Source organism: Perissodus microlepis, chromosome 12 (assembly GCF_051167445.1).
Source record: "Perissodus microlepis isolate ML-2025 ecotype Zambia chromosome 12, ASM5116744v1, whole genome shotgun sequence".
Classification (NCBI taxonomy): domain Eukaryota; kingdom Metazoa; phylum Chordata; class Actinopteri; order Cichliformes; family Cichlidae; genus Perissodus; species Perissodus microlepis.
In genome coordinates this window covers 25,116,294-25,138,667 of record NC_140472.1, presented here as the reverse complement: position 1 = coordinate 25,138,667, position 22,374 = coordinate 25,116,294, and the positions used below count along the sequence as shown (strand labels likewise).

The following is a 22,374-nucleotide window of genomic DNA, read 5'->3' as shown; positions in this document are numbered from 1 at the left end:
ATGAAACGACATTTTATCTTGTAGCAAACCCTGAGCTACCTGTAGCATACGAAGGCATGCCGAAAGTCGATATTGTAATTTGTTGCAGTAATACATGTTAGCAAAAGGTATCTATATTTATCTTTTTTTTACATTTCGGTGACATTGAATTGCGCAAATGCGCCTTCTTCCATTTTAGACTTACGCGTTTGCTCAGTCTGGTATGGTAACATTAGCAAGTATGTTGGTGGGCTGGAGCAAACGAGTCATACTTTGGTACAGTGGTCGAACTTATGCGCACAATGACTTAATGACACTTAAGCAGTGTCTTTGTAAAATAAAAATACTACTGGGGTGCCGGGTTAAGTAAAATCCCACAAGGATATATTTAGAGTTAAGTCTGTACAAGTTACTACTTATGCTTAAAAAACAAAACTTGAAACTGGGCAGAAGTATTGGCCGCCTTTAAACCACTTAATAAGACAGTTGAAATCATATCATGTAACCGATTTGAATAAAAAAAACCTTTTACCCATTTAGACTTTGTTACTATATGTAGTATAGTTGCAAGAGATTTAAATATTTTTTTTAACTTTTTGATGAAAGAAAAGAAAAGGCCAGTTTACGATCAAGATAGATTTAAAAAAACAAACAAAAAAAACCCCTAAACAAAACAAAAAGGTCTGAACCCCTGAATCCTGCAATAAGGGGATGTGGTGTCACTACTATGCTGTTTGGGGTATTTTGCTTGCAGGTTTTGAATCTGGTTGTGAAGCAGGATCGCTGAGAAAATGGTTTTAACGGACATAGCCTGGCTGATTTATCTGCAGCCTGTCTATTAGTATCGCTGTTTATAACGGCTAATAAATTAACATTGAAAGAGTAAAGAAGAGACTGCTGAAACACCCTTCAACCATATTATGAGTGTTGATGTTGCATAACTGGTCCACCCGAGGGCACTCTGCAACTTCCCTTTTGGAAAGAAATACAAATACTACAAATGAGCCAAACTGAGTGTAAACGAGTACATAAATAACTACATATTATAAAAATTAGGGAAATCTGTTTATGTTTAGTGGGTCTGAAAGAAAAAAAATATCGGCCAGTATTTCAGCATGTTGGATTTTTAAATAATTGATTATCTGTATTTGTAACAGTCTTAATATTCCCGTTTCCATCAGGCTTTACTCGGTGATAACCTTTAGCCTATGTAGCCCAAGAGGATAGATCTCTTCCAGGAGCACTCAACCATAGATGGACAGACATCTGTGCATCTATCTATCTGGGATATTGTGCAGTATTAAATAAAACAATGAGAAATGATCTGGGAATAATATAACAGAAAAAAAAAATCAAATTTGTAAACTAAGACTTTTCATTATTTCATGAAAGTTGATTTCATGGTATCCTCTCTTATAACAACAGTACATAAACATCTGGCAACTGAGGAGACAAGTTGTTTGACTTTTGGGATTTTAGCTGCTCAACAGTCCTGAGTCTTCTTTGCCGTATTTTCTAAATCACGATGCTCCAGATGTTTTCAGTTGGTGAAAGTTCTCTTTTGCTACAAAGCCGTGCTGTTGTATTAAGTGCAGTATTCAGTTTTCCATTGTCATGTTGAAATACGAGAAGGCCTTCCTTGAAAAAGTCATCATCTGGATGGAAGCATATACCCTTCAGCACTGAAACCTATATATGGGTTTAGACATTCCAGATGTGAAAGTTGCCGGTGCACATATGCACACACATACCATCAGGGAAGCAGGCGTTTGACCTTAGTGCTGATAACAAGCTCATTGATCCTTTTCTTCTTAGCCCAGATGATGTGGCGTCCATGTTTTTCCAAAAAGAATTTCAAACCTGGATTCATCAGAGCAGTTTTCCATTTTGTCTCAGTCGATTTGAATTAAGCTTTGGCGCAGAGAAGATAGCAGCATTTCGGGATCATCTTCACATGTGAATTCTTCTTATATGCTAGAGCTTTAATCTGCATTTGTGGATGGCATGGGAACTGCATTCACAGACGTATTCTTGAGCCCATGCAGTGATTTCTATGACAGAATCATGCCTGTTTTTAATTGTCCCTCGTGCACAGAGATTTCTCCAGATTCTCTTTGTGGAGATTGGTGAACTTCTGCCAATCTTTACCTCTGATAGTCTCTGTCTCTCTAAGATGCTGTTTTTGTACCCAGTGATTTTACTGATATGTTGCTAGTAAACCGAAGTAGGTGCATAATTTTAATTTTGAGCTAGATGCTCAAATATAGTGATGAAGAAATGAAAGACCTTTAAATTTCAGTTATTTTTTTACAAGGATCATTCATGCATCTGTCTGGCTTAATGTGTATCTGCCACATTATTATTAGTATTGTCCCAGAATTTTACATTCACTCTGTAGTACATAGCCTCATTTTACGCTGCCATGCACTCTTCACACTACAGCTGATGTTCTTTTTTACCTTGTAAGATCTGCTACTTTGGTACAAAACCATCAGCACTTTATGTTTTTAGTTAGAAGCACATTTGAAATTCAATGACAGTCTGAGAGAACCATCTTTCATGCTGAGCCCTGAACTCAGATACTTAACTAAGAGATCTGAGAATGTCCTACATCATTGTCATTAACACGTGTGACTCTTATTTTTTTCTTAAACAGCATAAAAGAAGCAGTGACTTTCATCAATGCAATTGATGTGAACAAGTTCTCCAGACTGATCTCCCGCATCATACAGAAGCTTCATCTGAAGGTATGGAGACTGCACAATGTTATCTGTGCCAAAGATGAGAGGCTTCGCAGCAAAGCTGTCATGCATGCATAAAGACTTACTGGAGCATCGCTCACACTTGACTCTAATTAATGCACATGCAGACCTGGATCTGCTAATCTTTCTGGTTTGTCACAAGATTGACTCATCAAACTAAATGTTTTATTCAAGGGACTCTTTGCGTGGTTTCTTTATTTTTTTGAAGTGCTAATGGGGGGCAGTGCAACTTTTTAAAATAATAATATTTAATGAAATAGACATTTTGACATGTATCAACAGGCGATCATATTATTTAATGTTCTTATGCTGCAATTCAGCCTAGCGGATAATAATAATAATAATAATAATAATAAACTTTATTTATAAAGCACACTTAAAAACCAAGGGTATGCCAAGGTGCTTAACAAGTAAGATAGAGAATAGGAGGAGGATAATAGAAATAGGACCAAAGCAAGTACTAAGTATGCAAGCAGGTAGCTGTCACTGATACATAGGAAAGCAACAGGTACAGAGCAAACAAGAATTTAAATGAGCATAAAAGTGCAATCATATAAAATCATAAAAGAAATATTAACTAGAGGGAAAGGCAAGATTGAATAAGTGGGTTTTTAGTCGTGATTTGAACAGTGCAATGGAATCAGATGCGCGGAGGTCGAGAGGAAGGGTATTCCACAGTACCGGGGCAGCCAGAGCAAACGCACGGTCACCCCGGGACTTCGGCCGAGATCTGGGTTGGGTCAGAAGTAGTTGAGTGGCAGATCTGAGTGTTCTAGCAGGAGTATGTGATTTGAGAAGTTCACTAAGATAACTTGGCGCTAATTTATTAATAGTTTTGAATGTAAGGAGTAATATTTTAAATTGAATACGGTACTTTATTTGCAGCCAATGCAAGCTAGCTAGAACAGGAGTAATAGGGCAAAATTTCCTGGTACCAGTCAAGAGGCGGGCTGCTGCATTTTGGACTGTTTGCAGTCTAAGGAGAAGAGAAGAGGGAAGACCGTAGTACAAGGAGTTACAATAATCCAACCTGGAGGTCACAAAAGCGTGAATAAGCTTCTCCAGGTCCTCATGCGGAACATAATGCCTAGCCTTAGAGATAAGGCGCAGTTGGTGGAAGCTAGATCTCACTACAGGATGAATTGTTTTGTTGATATTTATGAAATTAGAATGAATATTTTAACTCCTTGTTAGTTTATGCTTTGTTTTTTATTCATACAGTAGCAGTTTTTCAACCTTTTGCATGTCTGATGTCAATTGCTACAAGCCTCAGTCTATCCATGACCTAGCATCCACATTAAATAAAGACTAGGGGCTTTATTTACTTAACTGGTGGCACAGTGGTACAGTAGTTAGCACCATTGGCTCACAGGCTCAGAGAGAACTTGCAAACTCAGAAGCATTCAAACCTGTGACATTCTTGCTTTATGGGTTACGTCCAGGTACTCTGGATTCCTCCAAAGCCATGTTCATGTTAGGTTAGCTGGCAATTCTAAATTGGCCGTTGGTGTGAATTTGTTTTCTCTCTGTCTCTCAATGTTAGCCCTGATAAACTGGCAACCTATCCAGGATGTACCTCCTTTCTTACCCTATGACTACTGAGATAGGACATTGGCTTTAGCTGCTATATGACCCTGAATTGGATAAGTTGAAGAAAGCAGAGTGACAAGGACTTAACTTTGGTAATTGTGATACTGCAATGTTCCACATTTCGCTTTAAAAATATCCAAAATAAAAATAAAACTATAATAAAAATCCGTTTGTTGACTGAACTGACTGTCACTCACGAGTGGCAGCAGAGGAGCTGCGCGCAGCAAAATATTAGTGTGAGTAACATGAGATTAATACTGTATGAATATAAGCTCCTTTCAAGGAAAACCTTTGTTGTTGTCAGACTTGTCAGATTAACACTGACACCCACATACTGTGTTTTAAAGCTAATTCTGAAAATGTTTTGATTGTCAAGCAGACAGTGGCTTTTCATTCATATATTTAGTTATTATTTCAGGATGCTTTTACATTACATTGGATTTTTTTTCTACACAGGGAGAGCGGACGTTCAGTGAGGAAGAGGAGGAAAAACTCCAGGCTGCTCTCTCATTGGATAAAAATGCTCTCAACCTAGTCTTGGAAACTTCTGCCTTTATATTAGAGCAAGTGAGTGGTCACCAGACATCCTGTGTTACGGCTGTGTTTATCTCGATAAGCTGGACTTTCTTTTTGCTAGTTTGAGAATATTATATAATTGTAAGCAGGCAGCAATGGCTGTTAAACATGATGGAGAAGACAAAATAAGAAATAGGTTTTGTGTGGTGGTGAACAAAGACATGACTTGAATCCACTTAGATGTGTTCCTGCAGCGCAGATAGAAACATTTCTGTACATTTAAATGTGTTACTGTTCTTTGCCCTTGTTGTGTACATCATACACGTGTATTTGTAAGAAAGATAAATATAAGAGCGATAAGAGAGGTCGTCTGTACATGGTTCACCAAAGTCACGTGAGCAGTTTACAAGTTTTTACATTGTTTTTCCTGCAGTGCACATAAAAAGTGACTCAAATGATGCTTATTTTGCATATTTTCTAAATATCTTAATATGAGGAGATTGGCATGGAGTGTGTACTGTAGCTTTTGAATCACACAGTGAGCCTATTTCTCCACCTGGGGTCACTGTTGTGTTGCGAGTAGTTGTATTTCCAATGTTGTGTTTGGTATTAGATTAAATGGATTGTTCTTTTATAACTGTAACTGCACAATAATCCGATATAAATTCATACATTTGATGCTGATTAACACATCCTGTCCTCTTCTCTCATCACCTTTACTAGGCAGTGTATCATAATGTAAAGCCGGCCTCTTTGCAACAACAGCTGGAGATGGTCCATCTAACCCCAGAGAAGGCTGAGGTGTTCTCTCAGACCTGGGCAACTACTGGACCCGAACTGGTGGAGAAACTGAAATGTAATTTGTTTGCCCCGAAGAAGGTACAGTCTAAGGTTTTTTTTGTCCTCGTTAGCATCAGACTGCTTATTTTTATTTAGCAGAATATACACAGCAAACCCTTTACAGTTTGTTTTTTATGTTTTACCAACAATATAGCCAAACAAGAGTTTTACCACTGATGCAGAAACTACAGTGCTTGTAAACCAGTTATTCTTGTCATTCATGCACCAGTTGTGCCTGTGCTGGTGTAAATGAGAAATTTCAGCTGCAGTAAATCTGTGGAGGAACAGTAAAAGCAAGCAACACAGTACACAGTGTAATATTTTTTTGGGAACATTATTAGTGTTGATATACCTGAACTTTGACTACACCTGCTATAACGTCTTTGAAACCCAAAGCCGCCCGTTCTATTTTATTTTCATCGCGAGCCGAGTTCTATTGAATTCATAATGTGACACTGAATTGAAAATAAGCATCAGACTGTCCACATTAAGACTGACCTGCTTTTATGTGAATTCTTTCCAGCCATTTGGATTACAAAGACTTCTTTCAAAGCTCACACAAGTTGTTTCATTAATTTCTAAACTTGTTTCGTTCTATAACTTGATTAAAGAGCGACACTTCAAACAGCATTCCTTTCAGAGACGAGGGAATTAAGATCAAACACGGAATAAATATGCAGCATGTACACATCAGTCACATTATGCTGGGGCTGTTGCTGTTGTCAGACATTTATATGTCTCACCTGCTCGTGTCTGGCAAATCTTCCCCTCGCTCCCTAATGAATTTATACATGGAAGGATGTGACAGCTATTGATCCTTGAGAATAGTCGTAATTATACTAATACTGTAATAATTAAATTAATATGTTTTGTCTCACATGCACATTTGAGATTAAATTGAGTCTCATATTCATACACACCATTTCTATTCAGCAGGCATCTTGTCATTTCTGCCACATGCTCATTGAACATAAAGCCATAAATTTCTTATTTCTTGCTCAATATCAAAACTGGGCGTGAACAATAAAGCTACAAGTATTAGATAACCAACTGAACGTTAACTGGCATCGCTTTTGATTAAGCAATTAATTGCGCATATCAAAGAATTTGTAGAGTTCAGCCTCTGGAATATCAGGACTTGGTTCTTTTTTTCTTCACTGATAATATCACAATTGTAAATGCAATATCTTTGGTTGGTTGGACAAAAAGCTGACATTTGAAGATCCCACCTTGGGCAATTATAAATGACATTTTCCCCTGTGTTCTGGCATTTTACTGAGCAAACGACAAAACAATCAGCAGATGAATCAATAAGGAAAATAACTGCGAGATGTAGCTGTAAGCTCAGTGCTCGTGTCAAATATACGTGTGTGTGTCATGATTGACAAATTAAGTAAATACTTTTTTGAATGCACAGCAAAAACGAGCAACGGTCTTACAAATAATCACAGACCGCATCACCCCAGCGATCTAAATAGTTGTGAGAACTAAATACCAAAATAACATAAATATCACACATGTGGGAACAGGACCTCAAGTTAATCTCTATGCTTGCTACTGGCTGTTGTGTGATTGAATGGGCTATTTGCTGTTTTAATTAACTCTGCTGTTTATCGAGAATTAAGAATTTTTCCTTCACGTGAGGTTGTCGGGACAGTTCCTTTCATTCCCTGTTTTTTTATCTAAAAATGAGCAAACTGACCGACGATCAAGCAGAAAAAGCAGAAATGTGTTAGAAAGCAATGCCTATGTACTGTACTATTAGAATGCTCATTTATTTTTTGACCTATCTTATGCAAGATAATAAAATATGCAGGTGTTTATTAAATGTATTCAGATTTATTCCTTTACATATAAAGAAACTTAAAGACCAACGACCGCAGAGTTATAATGTTTATTCCTGCTAATTTGAATGTTTCTGCAGTATAAATAAATGTATTTCAGTCCTTCCCCACCTCACACCTGTGCTGTGATGCATCCACAACCAATAAGTCACACATGGTTTATTATTATGGCCTCTCCCTGCATCATAAAACACTTAACTGCCCCGCCTTGACTCACCGCTGCTAATCTATCACCCTGCTTCAGCTGACTGGTGAAGTGTCTGTCATTAAATCAGCCAAGCAGGTGGGGGAATTGGTGAGGTTGGTATAAGGAGACACTGCAAGTTTTACAAGTTCACATCACATCACGCAGACCGTCTTTTTTTCACTTTTGTTGGAGGAAAGTTTGGATGAAGGGATAAAGTAAAAGTCTACACAAATGTGGCCATGCAGCAAATAAAACAGTTTTCCGTTTTCCTTTGTCCTTGTAACAAAGCAATATGGCAAAATGTTAACACGAACAGATGAAATAGTGAAAAGTCTAAATTAGTAATAACTACTTTGGAAAAAAAAGTGCAATGCTGATTAATTTGACTAATAAGTGCTTTGGAAACATAAAACAGTAAAAAAAAAAAAAAGAGGGAAAAACAATGAGAAGGAAATGAAGGATAATAAAAAATCAGGTCAAAAGTACCAAGATAATGAGGATGAGACAGAAGTAATAATAAAATAGCAATTATTTTATGGGAAAAACACTTTTTTAAGTCTTTGAAAAGCTGCCTGAGGCAGTTATTAAACTGAAGTGTGAGGCTTTATTTTTACGGTTATGTTAATTCTAAAACTCTGTTTGTGTGTTTCAGCTGGAGTATGTTGGCTGGCAGTTGAACCTGCAGATGGCTCAGTCCAGCCATGCCAGACTGAAGTCTCCCAGTGCCGTCCTCCAGCTGGGGCTTCAGGGTGAAGACTCTGAGGTATGGACACATACAGACAGTCTGCTTTTCTTATAGCTTTACTTATCTATTGTAAACATCCTATTTGCTCCAAGTCTTATTGTGCACTTTGATCACAGAGCTGTTCTTTGTAAATGTCAATTAAGAGGCACCATCAGTCTTTCTCTGTTCTTTTGCTAATCCCTCTGGTCTCTGTCTTGACCCAGAGGTAGAATTGCATCTAGCTCCAGGGTAACTGTAGTGTATGGATCAGAGATCAGGGAGCTTGTTATCAGAAACCTCCTGGGTCTTTTTGTTCTCTTGAGAGACTTATTGTGTGGTTGAAATTGGTCAGTGTGTTGGGGCATTGTTTTGTTACCAGCACTGAATTGTTTGAATGCCCAGCATCTAAGCTCTGTTGGAATATGATTTAGTCTCGGCGCCTGCCTTATTGAGGTCACTAGTGAGTTTCTTCATTAAGATTCTTAATAGGCAAATTTTACCCACAAATAGTAGGACAAATAATTAAGCAGCAATCTAATTAACCTTAAATATTTGCTCTTCTAAAGGAAAACACCAAGAAGCATGAGCTACATATTGTTTTGACTTTTTGTTTTCTATCAAAGCATTTTCCTGTTTCTATTTATTTTTATTCAGAGTTTGTTTGGATCCCAATTAGCTAAAACCATGTACTTACTCTGATAACTGAGACCTCATGAGCCTCCCTCACTCATTTATTCTTTTTCCACTGGGAGAGGTAGAGCTCTGTAGCTGTAGTGGAAGCAATCAGAGCTCAAAAGACAGTGTCTTTTTAACATTAAATGATTTTCAACCTTTGAAGTTTGAGATTTAATTGAAACATTTTCTTGAGTCTTAATGATTTAATTCTCCTAACAAGCTCAGCCTCAAACATGAACACATACTTAGTGAAATGTTGTTGATTTTATTTTATTTTATTTTATTTTTGAGAAATACTTGAAATGTATTCTGCCGACTATGAGTGTTGCACACGACTTTTGTTTGTTGGCACAGATACTAAAAATTGATTTTTGGCCTTTGGGCACTTGAACGGTTTCTTGTAAAGCAGTTTTCTGTCTCAGAATGGTGAGACTGATTATCCCCACAGCCTGGATAGTGGTGTTCCAGCTGACTAGTCCAGTGTCTTTCTCGCACACTGCTTTGTATTCAGACCCTAGAGAATGTCGGCTCAGTCTAAACGTAGAATTAGGCATGACATATTCAAATTGCTGTCATCTTAAATGCGGCCCTATAGGCGTTAGCCAGAAAAAAATATGTGTTTTGCTTTATCTTTGTGAATGCAACAGCAGTACGTTATTTTATTTTTTTGTGGTTTTCTTCTGTGTTCTCCCCAGGCTTTGCAGAAGAGGTATTAATTTATTTAAATCCACTTACACAATTTCCCTTGTGGGAGGAGATAGCTGGGGGGCTAAAACAAGGCTGGTTAAAAGTGTAAAGGGATCAACTTCACTGAACATCATTGAGGTGCACGTTCACCGTTGACCTACAGGGGGCACTGTTGCCTCACAGTTTGGTAAGCAGCCCTCAGGGGCAGTGAAGTGTCTGAGATGGATAAGATTCCTCGTTTAAGTTTGTATTAAGGTACTTTGAGCGTGCACTTTTCTTTTAAATTTCTACTGGTGCTTTCTGATTAGAGTTTCTTGACAGTAAGTTTGTTTGCTTCCAAACTCTGAGAATCCCTCAGTAAAACTTTTGAGATGTCAAAACACTGCAATGACAGAGAAGTAAATTAGTTGTGAATAGAAATGAAATTCTGCTGCAAGTGTCATACTAATTACAGCACAGATTTATAGCACCGTCACTGCTGGTTGTCTAATGGCGAGGGGAAGGGAAAACAGCAAATGGAAGAAAGCAGAGAATTAAGAGGTGACAAGGACAGAAATATTGAAATATAAAGGTGAGAGAGGGAGTGAAAACAAGTAAAACAATTAAAGAGGATAGAAATACTGAAGAAAATTGGGATCAAGAACAGAAAGCAAAAGATGTGTAAGGGGATGGCAACAGTGGCACTTTGTGTTTTATTGATTGCTTGGAACCTAAGTGGAGAGTAAGACTCTCTCATCCGACTGGCCTCCTACTTCATTAGCACTCTTCCTGAGGAGGAGGACTGCCAGGGGGCTTCACATCTCATTCTCCAAACTATATGTGACGTACAGTGTATCTGCAGTAGAGTGGATAAGATGTTAGAAGGCATACTTGAAATTAAAAGTGAGTGGAGTGGATTTTTATATTTGTTTCTGTGTTTTATTGAAGTATATAATATCAGGGGAAGATCTTCATAACACCCTCTGTCTCTAAAGTGTGTGGACCAACACGGAATTTATGGATTATAGTTTCTGTTTCAGTAATTGTGTGACTTCACCCGTGTGAGATGCTATTTTCCTCATAACTGAATTTGTATCGGGTTTGGTGAAAAGTTGCTGTTTCAGATATGAAAACCGAGGAAGCACTGCAGTACATCGGCACACAGGCATAAATGTCTTCTCATGCACTCCTTAATATTTCAGGAGTGAGAGCTCTAGTTTACCCTCATAAGGACCGGTGAGATTGGCCTCGTTCAGTGAAGGTATGACGCAAGACCTGTTGCATTGTTATCCCAGTGGGGAGGGGGCTGAGACAGAAAAATGACTTGATTGATCTGCTGTCAAAAGGAAAGAAAAGTTTGGGGGAAAACTTGATGCGAGCAGATGATGGAAGGGAGAAGATCAGGATGCAGCAGAAGGTGATAGCAAGGACAAACAATAGAGAAAAGACTACAAAGAAAACTCGAGAACGGCAACTGAAAGATGAGAGTGAGAATTTGCTGAAATTTTTTATGCAGTTTGCATTAGGATATGTGAAGTCCTCTTAATAGTCGTGTGTATGGCATGCGACTTTACGACAGGAAGTGTTTCTGAGCTTCTGAGAAACAGGAATGTCTGCTTTTATCTGTATTTCGAGAAGGTTTTTGTTGGCATGCTAGCTAGACTGCAGATAACCCGATTAAACATTTCCAGCTGCATAGACCTTGAGATATAAATGCATAGTTTTTTCCATTTTATGTCAGAGGTGTGTTGTTTGTGAGACTTTTGCCTTTAGAGAAATAATGATGTGTAAAACAGATACTGGCTTTCTACCGAGCATCTGCTGTATGCATGCTGGACTGCTTGAATTTGTAGCACCACATGGACATCTCCCTTTCATTCTCCAAGTTTCTGAGTTTATCCTTCGGTGCAAAACTTTTTGAAAATCTTCAAATATGCCGGTAGGTTATGAATGAAAGAAATTGACAAAAAAAAATAAGATTCTTAGTTTCATAAATTTATGTATTTGCATCTCTAGTACAACAAACCAACATGCCAACAAACCAGATGGCACAATTTTGTACAGCAGCAGAGACAAAAACGTAAGTGTTGAAAACTTGAGGAAGTGAGATCTTTTTTTAGCCATATGTTTTCATGATCACACCATGACTGGGCCACAAAGTATTTAACAAGATATCATTATTTTTCTGTGATTATTGAATTTGTAAAAAGACACAGCTCACAGAAAGCAAACATGCAAGAGGAAAATATTTCAATAATAGATAAAAGAAAGGCAAAGATAAAAAGGGCGCTGAAAGTAAAACATTAAAGTGGATTATTCTTGAACTAAACTGCAGGAACTCTGCATTATTCACAGTTGAAAATAATCTTTATTTATCTCTGAGGTGCGGAAACACTGGCTGCCTCTCAAAAGCAAAGGATTTGAACGCAAACCAGACAGTGTGAAAAACGAAGTAAAGTTAATGCTTTCACAGGAGTTATGAGGGTAAGTAGCAGCCATGTACTGTTTATTAAATCAACTAGTTGTCAAGCATGGTGTTGGAGGTGTGACGATTTTGGTTTGTTCTGCAGCCACAGCAACCTCATAGTCACTGAGTCGACCATGAACTCCTCTGTCTAATGTGAGGCCATCTGTCCGACAGCTGAAGCTAGGCAATATTTTGTTTTGGTACAGGACAATCATGCCAAGCATACCGGCAACAGAATGGCTGAAAAACAAAATAGTCAAGATGTTGCAGTTGTCCGGTCAAAGTCAAGACCTCATCCTGACTTAAGTGCTGTGCCAGGACCTTAAGAGAGCTGTGGGGAAACAAATGACCTCAATAAACTGAAGCTGTAAAAAAGAGTGTGCCAAAATTCCTTCACAATGATTGAACGACTAATAAAGTCACACAGCAAACAATTCAGGTTATTTCTGCTAAAGCTGGTTTTGTTTAATCTCGGGGTTTGTTTAATCACACTAAATAAATAATGGTTTTATGTGATGTAATGTGCCATATGTTGGCACTGAATTAATTTTTAGACCAGTACGAGTAGATTTTTTAAAACTTATGCCCTGTATAAAACATTTAAATTGACAGATAGTGTACCTTCATTTTACCATGACTGTGATCATATTTAGGAACTGTGTTTGACATCGCATAGAAGAAAGATTGTCTGAATCTCAGTGTTTAGACCAGAGTGAAGCCTGAGTTTGTAGAGCACAAGAATTATTTGTACATATTCCAACTTCATTATTTGAAATTTTGGGCATGTTTTGTATTGGCAGCCATAATTTCTAAAGTATATGTATGAGACAAAAAAAATAAAGACACAGTATCAAACGATCCTTTTAAGCATATGATGTAAGGTAAGCATTTGCAGGGCCATTAGTCATACTCAAAATATTTGGCCACAGAATAAGCAGCTTAGTGTAAACACGTCAATCAGTTGCACTATTAATTTGTGCGGCACAACGCTTTGGGAATAGGACACAGAGAAAACCCACTTCTGATGGAGGCTTTTTGAGGAGGCTTTAAATGAGTGAGTGGATATTACATCCTTAGCTGTGCTTAAAGGAGCACACTGGGTCTTTTTCTGTTTTGAAACGCTCGGATAAATAATTCGAGGAAAAGACAGATATTCCATGGAGGAAAGTACAAGTGGCTATACTCAAGTGGGCACAGCCTGCATTTGTTTAAAATTTTTGTTAGCTTGTAAAACAATATTACAAATCAGCCTTTTGACCCCTTTTAGCGGTGCTACTTGCGACCACCTTAAGATAGACTGATTCATTTAAAAAACCTTTGGATGCTTAAGTTTGTTTTCTAAACATAGATTCATAAAACGGAAATTCTGATGTCTTAAAATTAAAATCTTTTACCGCTCTTGGTGTCTGTCTCTATCTTTTGGCATTAGGATGAGCCACTGCCCTGCTGACCAAAGGCTAGGGTGAAAATTATAATACGGAACATCCACTTGCAAGGCAGACTCTGTCGATTTTAATATTTATTGTGCACGTGCTAGGCTGCAAAAGCACGGGGTAAGAGCTAGTGAGCTAATGTACCCTCTACATGCTGGCTCCGACTTCAAAGGATATCTTTGCTTGATAGCTTCAGACAGACTTGATGAGAATTGATAAAGCAAAGCTCTTCTGAGTTTTTAAGCCTCAAAGGGGAAAAAATGTACTAAATGCAGCTTTGAGACAAATCCCAGACTTTTCCCAACAGATTTTTCTTATGTTCTTCCTATGGCCTGTTCAGTCAAAAACTTGTAAGCGGGAATAGCTTTTCCCCTAGAGCTGGAGTTTCCACTGGACGCCGCCCAAGTACTTGTTTCATTCAGTCTTGTTGTTTTTCATTTCACTGTGGGGCTCAAGTGACTGGTTGATACAACACCCTGCTGGCCTTAGAGCCTCAATCCTGATAAGGAAAACTCACTCTAAAAACTTTTAACAATAAAAATAAAATGTTTCTTTAAACTCAGACAGTTTTAACAAACCTAGCGATGTCCTCCCCATTATAAATAAGAGGGAAAGCAAATATACACATGAAGGAGAGAAGAGGAGAAGCTCAAACTAGAGGAGGATCTTCTCTAAGTGTCTGTCACCCAAGATAATAGGAATTTGTTTTGGGGGTTTTTGTAATTTCTAATTATAAAGTGAAAGTTTGACGTTTTTTGAAGTGAAGTTTTTTATTGTTTAACTTTAACAGATGTTTAGTTTGATAAAAGGAGCAATTTGAGAATTTTACTGTGGGCTTCAGAAAACGAGGATTTATCACAGTTTCTGACAGTTTGTAGACTAATCAATTAATTGATTGAAAAATGTAGCTAGAGTAAGTATAGAGAAAATACTTTCTTACTTAAAAGAAGTTCAGAGGTTAGAGATTAGGGTCAGCACCTCTGATCTCATAGAGATACAGTGTTTCACTCCAGGTAATTTCAGTCCACTAACAGATTAGATTTTTATTAACAAGTGTCTCCTCTGGTCCTCTTTTCAATGTCTGGGCTCGCGTTAGACCTCACAATCTCAGCTTTTTGCTATATAAATCGTGTTTAAATGCATCTGTCATATAAACTGCACTCACCTGTTTCTTAAATGTCACAGAGTACAAACAGATCACTATAGTATAACACAAAACTGTAACCAAAGTAAAACAGTCAACAGTCCATTTCTTGTAGCGTCTGGAAAGGGAACAATTGAGCTTGTTTTGCGTCACTGTTCCTGAAGGATGGTGGATGATGCTGTGGTAGTTTAAACAGCTCTCAATAAAATTTGGACTCGGAAGAGCGGCTTCTTTCTCGTAGGCGGAGTGTTTCTAAGCATCAAATAAGCTTGCTGTTAATTGTGCTCATTCATGCGCAAGTGCTTCTTTTCAGAAAGAGCATATTCCTGATTCACATTTCTGGGTCTTATTCTGTCTGATTCCTCCAAATTCGCATTGTTTTACTCCAGTCCACGCTTTCAGCGCTTTTCCTTTTTATCGATCCCCAAATAAATTTCACGTCCTACTTTTTTTTCTCTCCTATCTTTTATTTGTGATTTTTTTTATGAGTGAATCTCATAAATTTGTATTATTAGTTTTTTTGTGTGTCAAGTTGTCCCTAGCTAGCTCCAAACTATAAGACAACTAAATGTAGTTTGTGGAAACCTGCTTGTTTTTCTTATCAAGGCATCCAACATGAAAGAGTTTTTTTGTTGTGTGATTCTAATTTATTTTCTCTGTTTTGGCTTATAGCACCGGTGCTGTAATGAAGGAGGAATGAAAGCTCTGTGCTCGAAAGCACACAACAATACACACTCGGCACACGTTTTGAGCCCTCTCAGTGAAGGCTGTGACTTTATTTATTAACACTGTGTGATGAGGCACGCAATTAAACATCCCTTTTTGACTTCTGCGAGGAGGTGCTGTGATCAGAGCCTCCCTGAACATCCCTGCTTGTCTCACGAGTCTCTGTCAAACCGGCATCACGAAGATGCGGGGCAAACTTTAAACGCAATTCAAAGTCCTCCTGACAAGTTACGTAAGGCCTCATTCTTGCCTCCCACATGCTGTCGTCATGTAGACCCAAAAAACAACTCATCCGGTGTAGATCCAACCTTTTCATTTTTCCATTTGAGGGATTACATGGCCCAATCAATATATTTGAGAGCTTTGATGTAAATGGTACCACGTTCAAATCCTTCACACCAAGCCACCCACCAGCCGGGAAGGACAAAAGCAGCTTTGTCTCAGTCTCTACTTGCCTTGCTCTACATGTCCCAAGATGCTTTGTTGCTTTGTGTGCACATCTTTTTAAGGGTCTCCCTTTCTCTCTCCATCTCTCTCTGTCTCGTTCTCCATCTCTCCCTCGCCCTTCCACTTTCCCACTGGTGATTTGTTTTTCTTCTCTGGGATTTGGGATCCCATTCATTCAGAGTGCATTGTTCAGCTCTTATCCATTCTAGTGGATGGGCCCCGAGATGCAGAATGGGTGACTGTGGGTCCTCTCGTCTCTGCCTTCGCTCTCTCGCTCTCTCTCTCTCTCTTTCTCCCCCCAACTTCTCGCCACCCCACTCCTTGCTGCTTGCCATACGATGATGTCATGGCTCCTATTTGCTCCGGGGGTACCCATTGATTCGATCTCCCCATTACACACTCTCTATATCTCTCCTGTCCACCCCGCTCTCTCCCCAACCTCCACTCCTGTTTTCCTCAGCCAATCCCCTTCCCAAATTCTTTCGCCTCTTAAAAGGCGCCTGGGGGATTTGGGTATGTTTGGATGTTGTTTAGCACACCCACGGTACATGCTTGACACCCAGATAGGCGAACCGTCAACCCTGCAAATCCAACTGCAACTTCCATTTAAATCTCATTGATTTAACGTCGCCCTTTTATTCTCACATCTCCCACTCCTGTGATCAGCTTTTATTTCTCTTTGGTTATTCAGCCTGTTTTGTTTTACACCCAGTTTGTGAAGTAATCATTAATCCCCTGTTAATCTGTTGGCCATTTTGTAGAAGCTGGTGGAAATGCTTAAGAGTGCCATTTTCAGATGTGCGTGTGTGTTTTTTCTGTTCGTCGTTTCATTTTTTTGGCATTTATTTTTGAGAAGATGCTCTGCCACTTGGCTGAACTATTTGAGTTTAAACAAGACGCACTGATTGCAGAAGCATAGAGCCAAATCACATCCATTCATTCCAGTGAAAGTTATCTGATAGGCATACAGAATGAAAAGGCTGTTTTTGCTTTATTCAAATGCCAGATATTGATAGTAATGTAGACATATCGTCGCATCAGGAACAGGTTTGGATGTTTATTCTTCTGGTTTCTATTGTATTTGTCGCTGTGTTCTTTTGTTTTCCGAGCTGTCTTTGTCTGCTTGCATCACACTGTGACGAGATGTAATCACAATGAAAGGATCTGAGCTATAGGCTTTTTGCCTGCCTTGAAATAATGATTATAATGAGTGGGTTGCAGCCTGACACTGCTGTCGTCTGACTTACAATGATAGGGCAAAGACTGCTCCCTCTGCCTATATCAACAAATTGTCACCAGTTTCTTATTGAATGCCCACCCTCTTTGATGATACACTGGTATTTGACTGTTGAAAGATAAAGCAGTACTTTTGAAATTACTTTATATGTTCAGAGTGGAATTTATTTGCTTCACCTGCACCATGGGTATAGATGTACACATGTGTAGACGTATATGGATTCAATTAGGCTCTTGACTGCAACTGTAAAGCACCAGTGGAACACCAAATGTTGCTCCTGCTGTGCAGACAGCTGTATTGACTGATCAGAAGCATATGCAATCCGTTGCATTTGTGAGATGGACAAATAAACATGATTTTCTACAAAACCTGTTTTCTGATTGAAAAAAAAATGAATCAAGCATCTCAAATGGTGTCTAACAACAGGAAGCCATACAAGAAATGGCCATTTTAAATACACACAAGTATTGTACTGTAATACACAACATCTCTGTCTGTGTGTTGCAAGTACATCTTAGGTGGCTGAAGGTACATATCAGAGATCATGATGTCATCATGTTTCCTAGCAACCACTTAGTAATAGGCTAAAATGACCTCTTTTTTGCCTATATGTACCTACAGCTCTCTAAAAAGCTTTGAATCATTTTCATTTCATAGTCAGCTGCACCAAGAGGCCAAACGCTACTGTAGCATGGACGTGTAGTGATTAAAGAACAAAGAAATATAACCCCAATCAAAAAAACAAACAAAAAAACGCTGGGACGCTGTGTAAAAAGGTAAATAATCACAGAAAGTGCTTATTTTCAAACCTCATAAATTCATATTTTATTTACAATAGAACATAAAAACATATTAAATGTCTAAACTAAGGAAATGAACATTTTAACAAACAAGGTTATTTCACTTTTGACGGCAGTAGCATGTCTCAAAACGTTGGGAAAGGGCCACATTTACCATTGTGTCACTTCCACTTTTCTTTTAACAGCCTGTAAACGTCTGAAGTCAGTTTCTGGACTTTTGGGAGAGGAAAGATGTCCAAGTCTTTTTTGTTGTATTTTTTATTTCATGATGCATGAAATTTTAGTTGGTGACAGGTCTGGACTGCAGGTCCACCTCTTCTACTGCAAAGCCATGGTGGTGTAGTAGCGGCAGTATTTGGTTTATCATTGTCTTGCTGAAATATGTAAGGCTTTCCAAGAAAGAGATGTTGTCTGGATGGGAGCATATGTTGCTCTAAAACCTGTATATACCTTTCAGCACTGATGGCACCTTTCCAAATGTGCAAGCTGCTAGGTCCATAGGCATTAATGCACCCCCATACGATCAGAGATGCAGCCAGATGGTCTCTCTGTAATTTTTAGCACGGAGGACGTGATGTTTTCCAAAAATAATTTCAAATTTTGATTAATCTGACCACAGAACAGTTTTCCACCTTTCCTCAGTTCATTTAAAATGAGCTCTGGCCCAAAGAAGGCAGCAGCATGTTCTTATATAACTTCTTCTTTGCTTGATAGCACTTTAACCGGCATTTTTTGGATTGCACAGCAAACTGTATCAATCAAATCATCAAGTCCATGCAGTGTTTTCCATCATGCCTGATTTTTAATACAGTGCAAGCCAGAAGTGACGGGCATCCACTATTTTTGTTTAACTTTGTCTTTTGCGTGCAGAGATTTCTCCAGATTCTCTGAATACTTTGATGATATTATCCTGTAGACGATAAGTTATTCAAAGAATTTTCAATTTTATGTTTAGGGGCTTTATTCTGAAATTGTTGCACAGTTTGTAGACAGACCATCAGTTTTAAAATGACCGATTATTTTTCGTGAAACAATAAAATCTCTGTTTGAACACTTGTTTTCTTTGTTCTATTGTAAATAAGACAAAAGTTTGTGAGATTTGCAAATCATTGCATTCTGGGTTTTTTTTTTATTGTTTGTTTTTTTACATTTTGCAAAACATCTCCGTGTTTTCAAAATTGGGGTTTTAAGTGAAAACTACACTTGACCTGACACTGAATACCTGTTTTTCTCCTTCCTTTTGATACTTACATTTTTAGGTTTCCACCCAGCCGTGTTCAATAAATAGATTTTGTATTTTGGCATTAACTATAGAACAGGAAAGAAGCGGGAACACTTCATTGTCTCTTCTCATAGCTACAGTATTTGTTGATGACACCATATTTATATCTGGCTTTGTGTTGTTCGGTCGAGATGGAACGTTTTGCTGTATTGGAAGGATCACGGCTATTGTCTCTTGCAAGCTGTACTGTAAACTGCCCCTCAACCCACCCCACCCCATATCTCTTTTTCTGTCTCTCTCTCACACGCACATTTCAGTACTCCCCCTTCTCTTTCCTTGTGTATGAGAGCGACAGTGTCTACATACCATAGGGGCACAGGGTGGCTGCCTTGGTAATCGTCTAGGGCTGCCACATAGCAGAAAGAAGCAGGCTTGCAGTGGTGAATAGCAGCCGTTACTCGTCCTCTGCGAGCCTCTCTCTCTCTCCTTAACGGACCCAGCTCATTTACCCATGACCTCCACTCTAACCTTGTGCCAACTTAATACATTAAAATGCCTACTGTTTCAAAATGGAGGCCCTGGCTGAAGGGGTTGAGTGCCTCTCATGCTCAAATCTGGCACACCAAGCCTTAGTTAAGGCTTGTGCTATAAGATGTTGGCTAGCTGCACTTCTTCCTCAACTCACCCCACACACATTTAGATGATTAAGGTTTGACACAGATTTTTTTTAGCTGTGCTGTCTTGATATCATGTTGTAGTAAGCAGATTCAGAGGTGAGCATCGGGTCTGATGGAGGAAACTTTAAATTTGCTTGTACAGCTTGGGGCTTGTCAAACATGGGGATTTTATGCAAAAGGAGCCCAAAATTTAAAGCTCTTAAATTAGTTCACATCATGCAGTCAATATATAGTCTTTGCAGCTTTCCCGTGGTAGCTGCACATCAGTGGGAACATTATTTCCCAGACCTGTTGGAAAGGAGACCGAGTGTATGAGCTTGGCAGCAGAAACTGGTACATGACATGGCATCTTCCCTGTTTCTGCATATCAGGCGAGGGTACCTAGCTGCCACCACCATAATGATCCTGTTATGGCTCACAAGCGGCTCGTGTTCCTTGGCTTGTTTGTCTTGGCGCTTGAGCTGATCGTGTCTCCATTTTCCCTGGCTCGCAGCGTCAAGCCTCCTGATTTAGATGCTCTTAAACATGAGTGTTGTGGGTTTAAAAAAAGAACGCGGTATGAATTTGAGGAAATAACGGACTGTGTTAGATCAGCATGTGGGTGAAAACGCAAGGAACTGCAGCTGTTCGATACAAGCTGATGATGTGAGCTTCTAACAAAGTGTTAATGAGAAGTATATACAAGCAATTAGTGTGTTTCCTGCAGGTGCTCTGCATGTTAGAAAGGACAACTGTGGAAAAATATCCTGACCTGATTCTCCCAAAATTCTCTTCTTTGACAGTTTTACTAGTATTAACAATAAGCTCAATGAGTGCAGCTCAGTGAACAAACACTCATTAAGCTTCTACTTTGTCAGGAAGGCACCAGAAGAGCATTGTTTATGTCTGCAGTGCTGCCAGACGCATTTAAATGGTTTAATAAAGTCATTCAGTAATTGTTCATGAGAAATTCAAAAGTGGCTTCAAGTTACACACGACTTGCTTCAGCTCCACATGATGCACAATGCAGTGCCAGCATTCAGTTGCTTTGAGTTTGTGGAAAATAACTTTAGGGTAGATGCCTCGTTCCAATACTCATTGCATTAGTAAACATTAATTTAAAGTTAACATTCAATAAAGTTGGCTTATTGAAGATTTTTGGATAAATACATAAATGTGATCAATACTAATGTTTATGAGAAATAACCGGCTTGTTCTTCGACTGCTGTTTCAGCTGTCGAATGCATTTGAGGTAAAGTAATTCACTAGAAGTACTTGAAATTTTATTTTGAAATAGGGCTGGGCCATATCATACCGTTTACGGTAATACCGGTATAATGTCGGGCAATGATAAGAAAATGAAATATCATGATAGAATATGGGTAAAACGTGCATGCGCAGTGTTTTTTCATACGCACATGGAGGAAAAAGCGTGCCGGTGACGGAGAATGAGAAGGGCGAAAGCGGATCGTTAAATGAAACGGATGAACCAGAAGTGGTTTGTAAAAATGCTGCAACTTCAATGGTGTGGAACTGGTTTAGCTTTCGTCCGTCAGATACACAACAAAGCACTATTTTTCATAGCGCACGCTAGCGGGGCTGTCGTTATTACCGTGTTTTTTGGAAAATACGGCACACTTGAAATCAATCCTTTGATTTTTCTGAAAATCGACAGTGCTCCTTATAATCCCGTGTGCCTGTTTGTGTTTACTGACCTCGAAACGACTTTATGTGCTACACGGCGCTCGAAAATCTGTCAAATGTTTTAGTACGACTTTGCTAAGCTACGAAGCTGCACCGCTTGATGGATTGTCGGAGCATTACGGCTATCGTAGGCAGGAGCCTCGCGGAGTGATAGTACTGTGCTTCAACATAATATTACCGTATTGTGTGTCTATAACCTCTTTTTAAGTTTTGTGGATATTATACATGGTTATGCTGAGGATATGTCGGCCAATTTCCACTGGAAATGCCTTTTGGTTAAACTGTCAGCAAGGAATTTGCATTTGCACTGTTAAATTTTTATATAACTTTAATGCACATAAAAACAGCTGCTTGTTTAAGTGAAAATACATTGATGGGTTTTTTTTTGCACTAATAAAGTTGTGGAGTTGTAAAGTATTTTGTCTAGTGTCAATTATATCGTCAGTTATATCGTTATCGCAAATTTTCAAATGTATATCGTGATAAATATTTTTGGTCATATCGCCCTGCTCTATTTTGAAATGCTTCTGCTGAGAGTTTGAACTCAAAATCTGTGCTGAAGATGAGCTCCTTCAGCGCTGAGCAAGATTTGTGACTTCTTAACTCAAACCCAATCCAGTGAGTAACTTAGACAAGTGTGATGTTGAAAATTGGACAAACTTTGACTGATTTCAATCGAACTTCAAAAAAGTCTGATTTATTTATTTAGTTTTTAATTAGGGAAGATTTTACTGCTTAAAAATTAAGCTGCTTAA

General features: G+C 38.7%; 1 protein-coding gene across 1 annotated transcript in view; it reads left to right on the top strand.

The window, feature by feature from the left end:
- Positions 1-22,374, top strand: part of commd10 (COMM domain containing 10) — a 70,206-nt gene that overhangs the window by 177 nt on the left and 47,655 nt on the right. The window contains exons 2-5 of the mRNA XM_084945607.1: positions 2,636-2,726; positions 4,788-4,898; positions 5,571-5,726; positions 8,371-8,481. Coding sequence (XP_084801733.1) covers positions 2,636-2,726; positions 4,788-4,898; positions 5,571-5,726; positions 8,371-8,481 — 469 coding nt within the window. The remainder of the gene's footprint in view (positions 1-2,635; positions 2,727-4,787; positions 4,899-5,570; positions 5,727-8,370; positions 8,482-22,374) is intronic.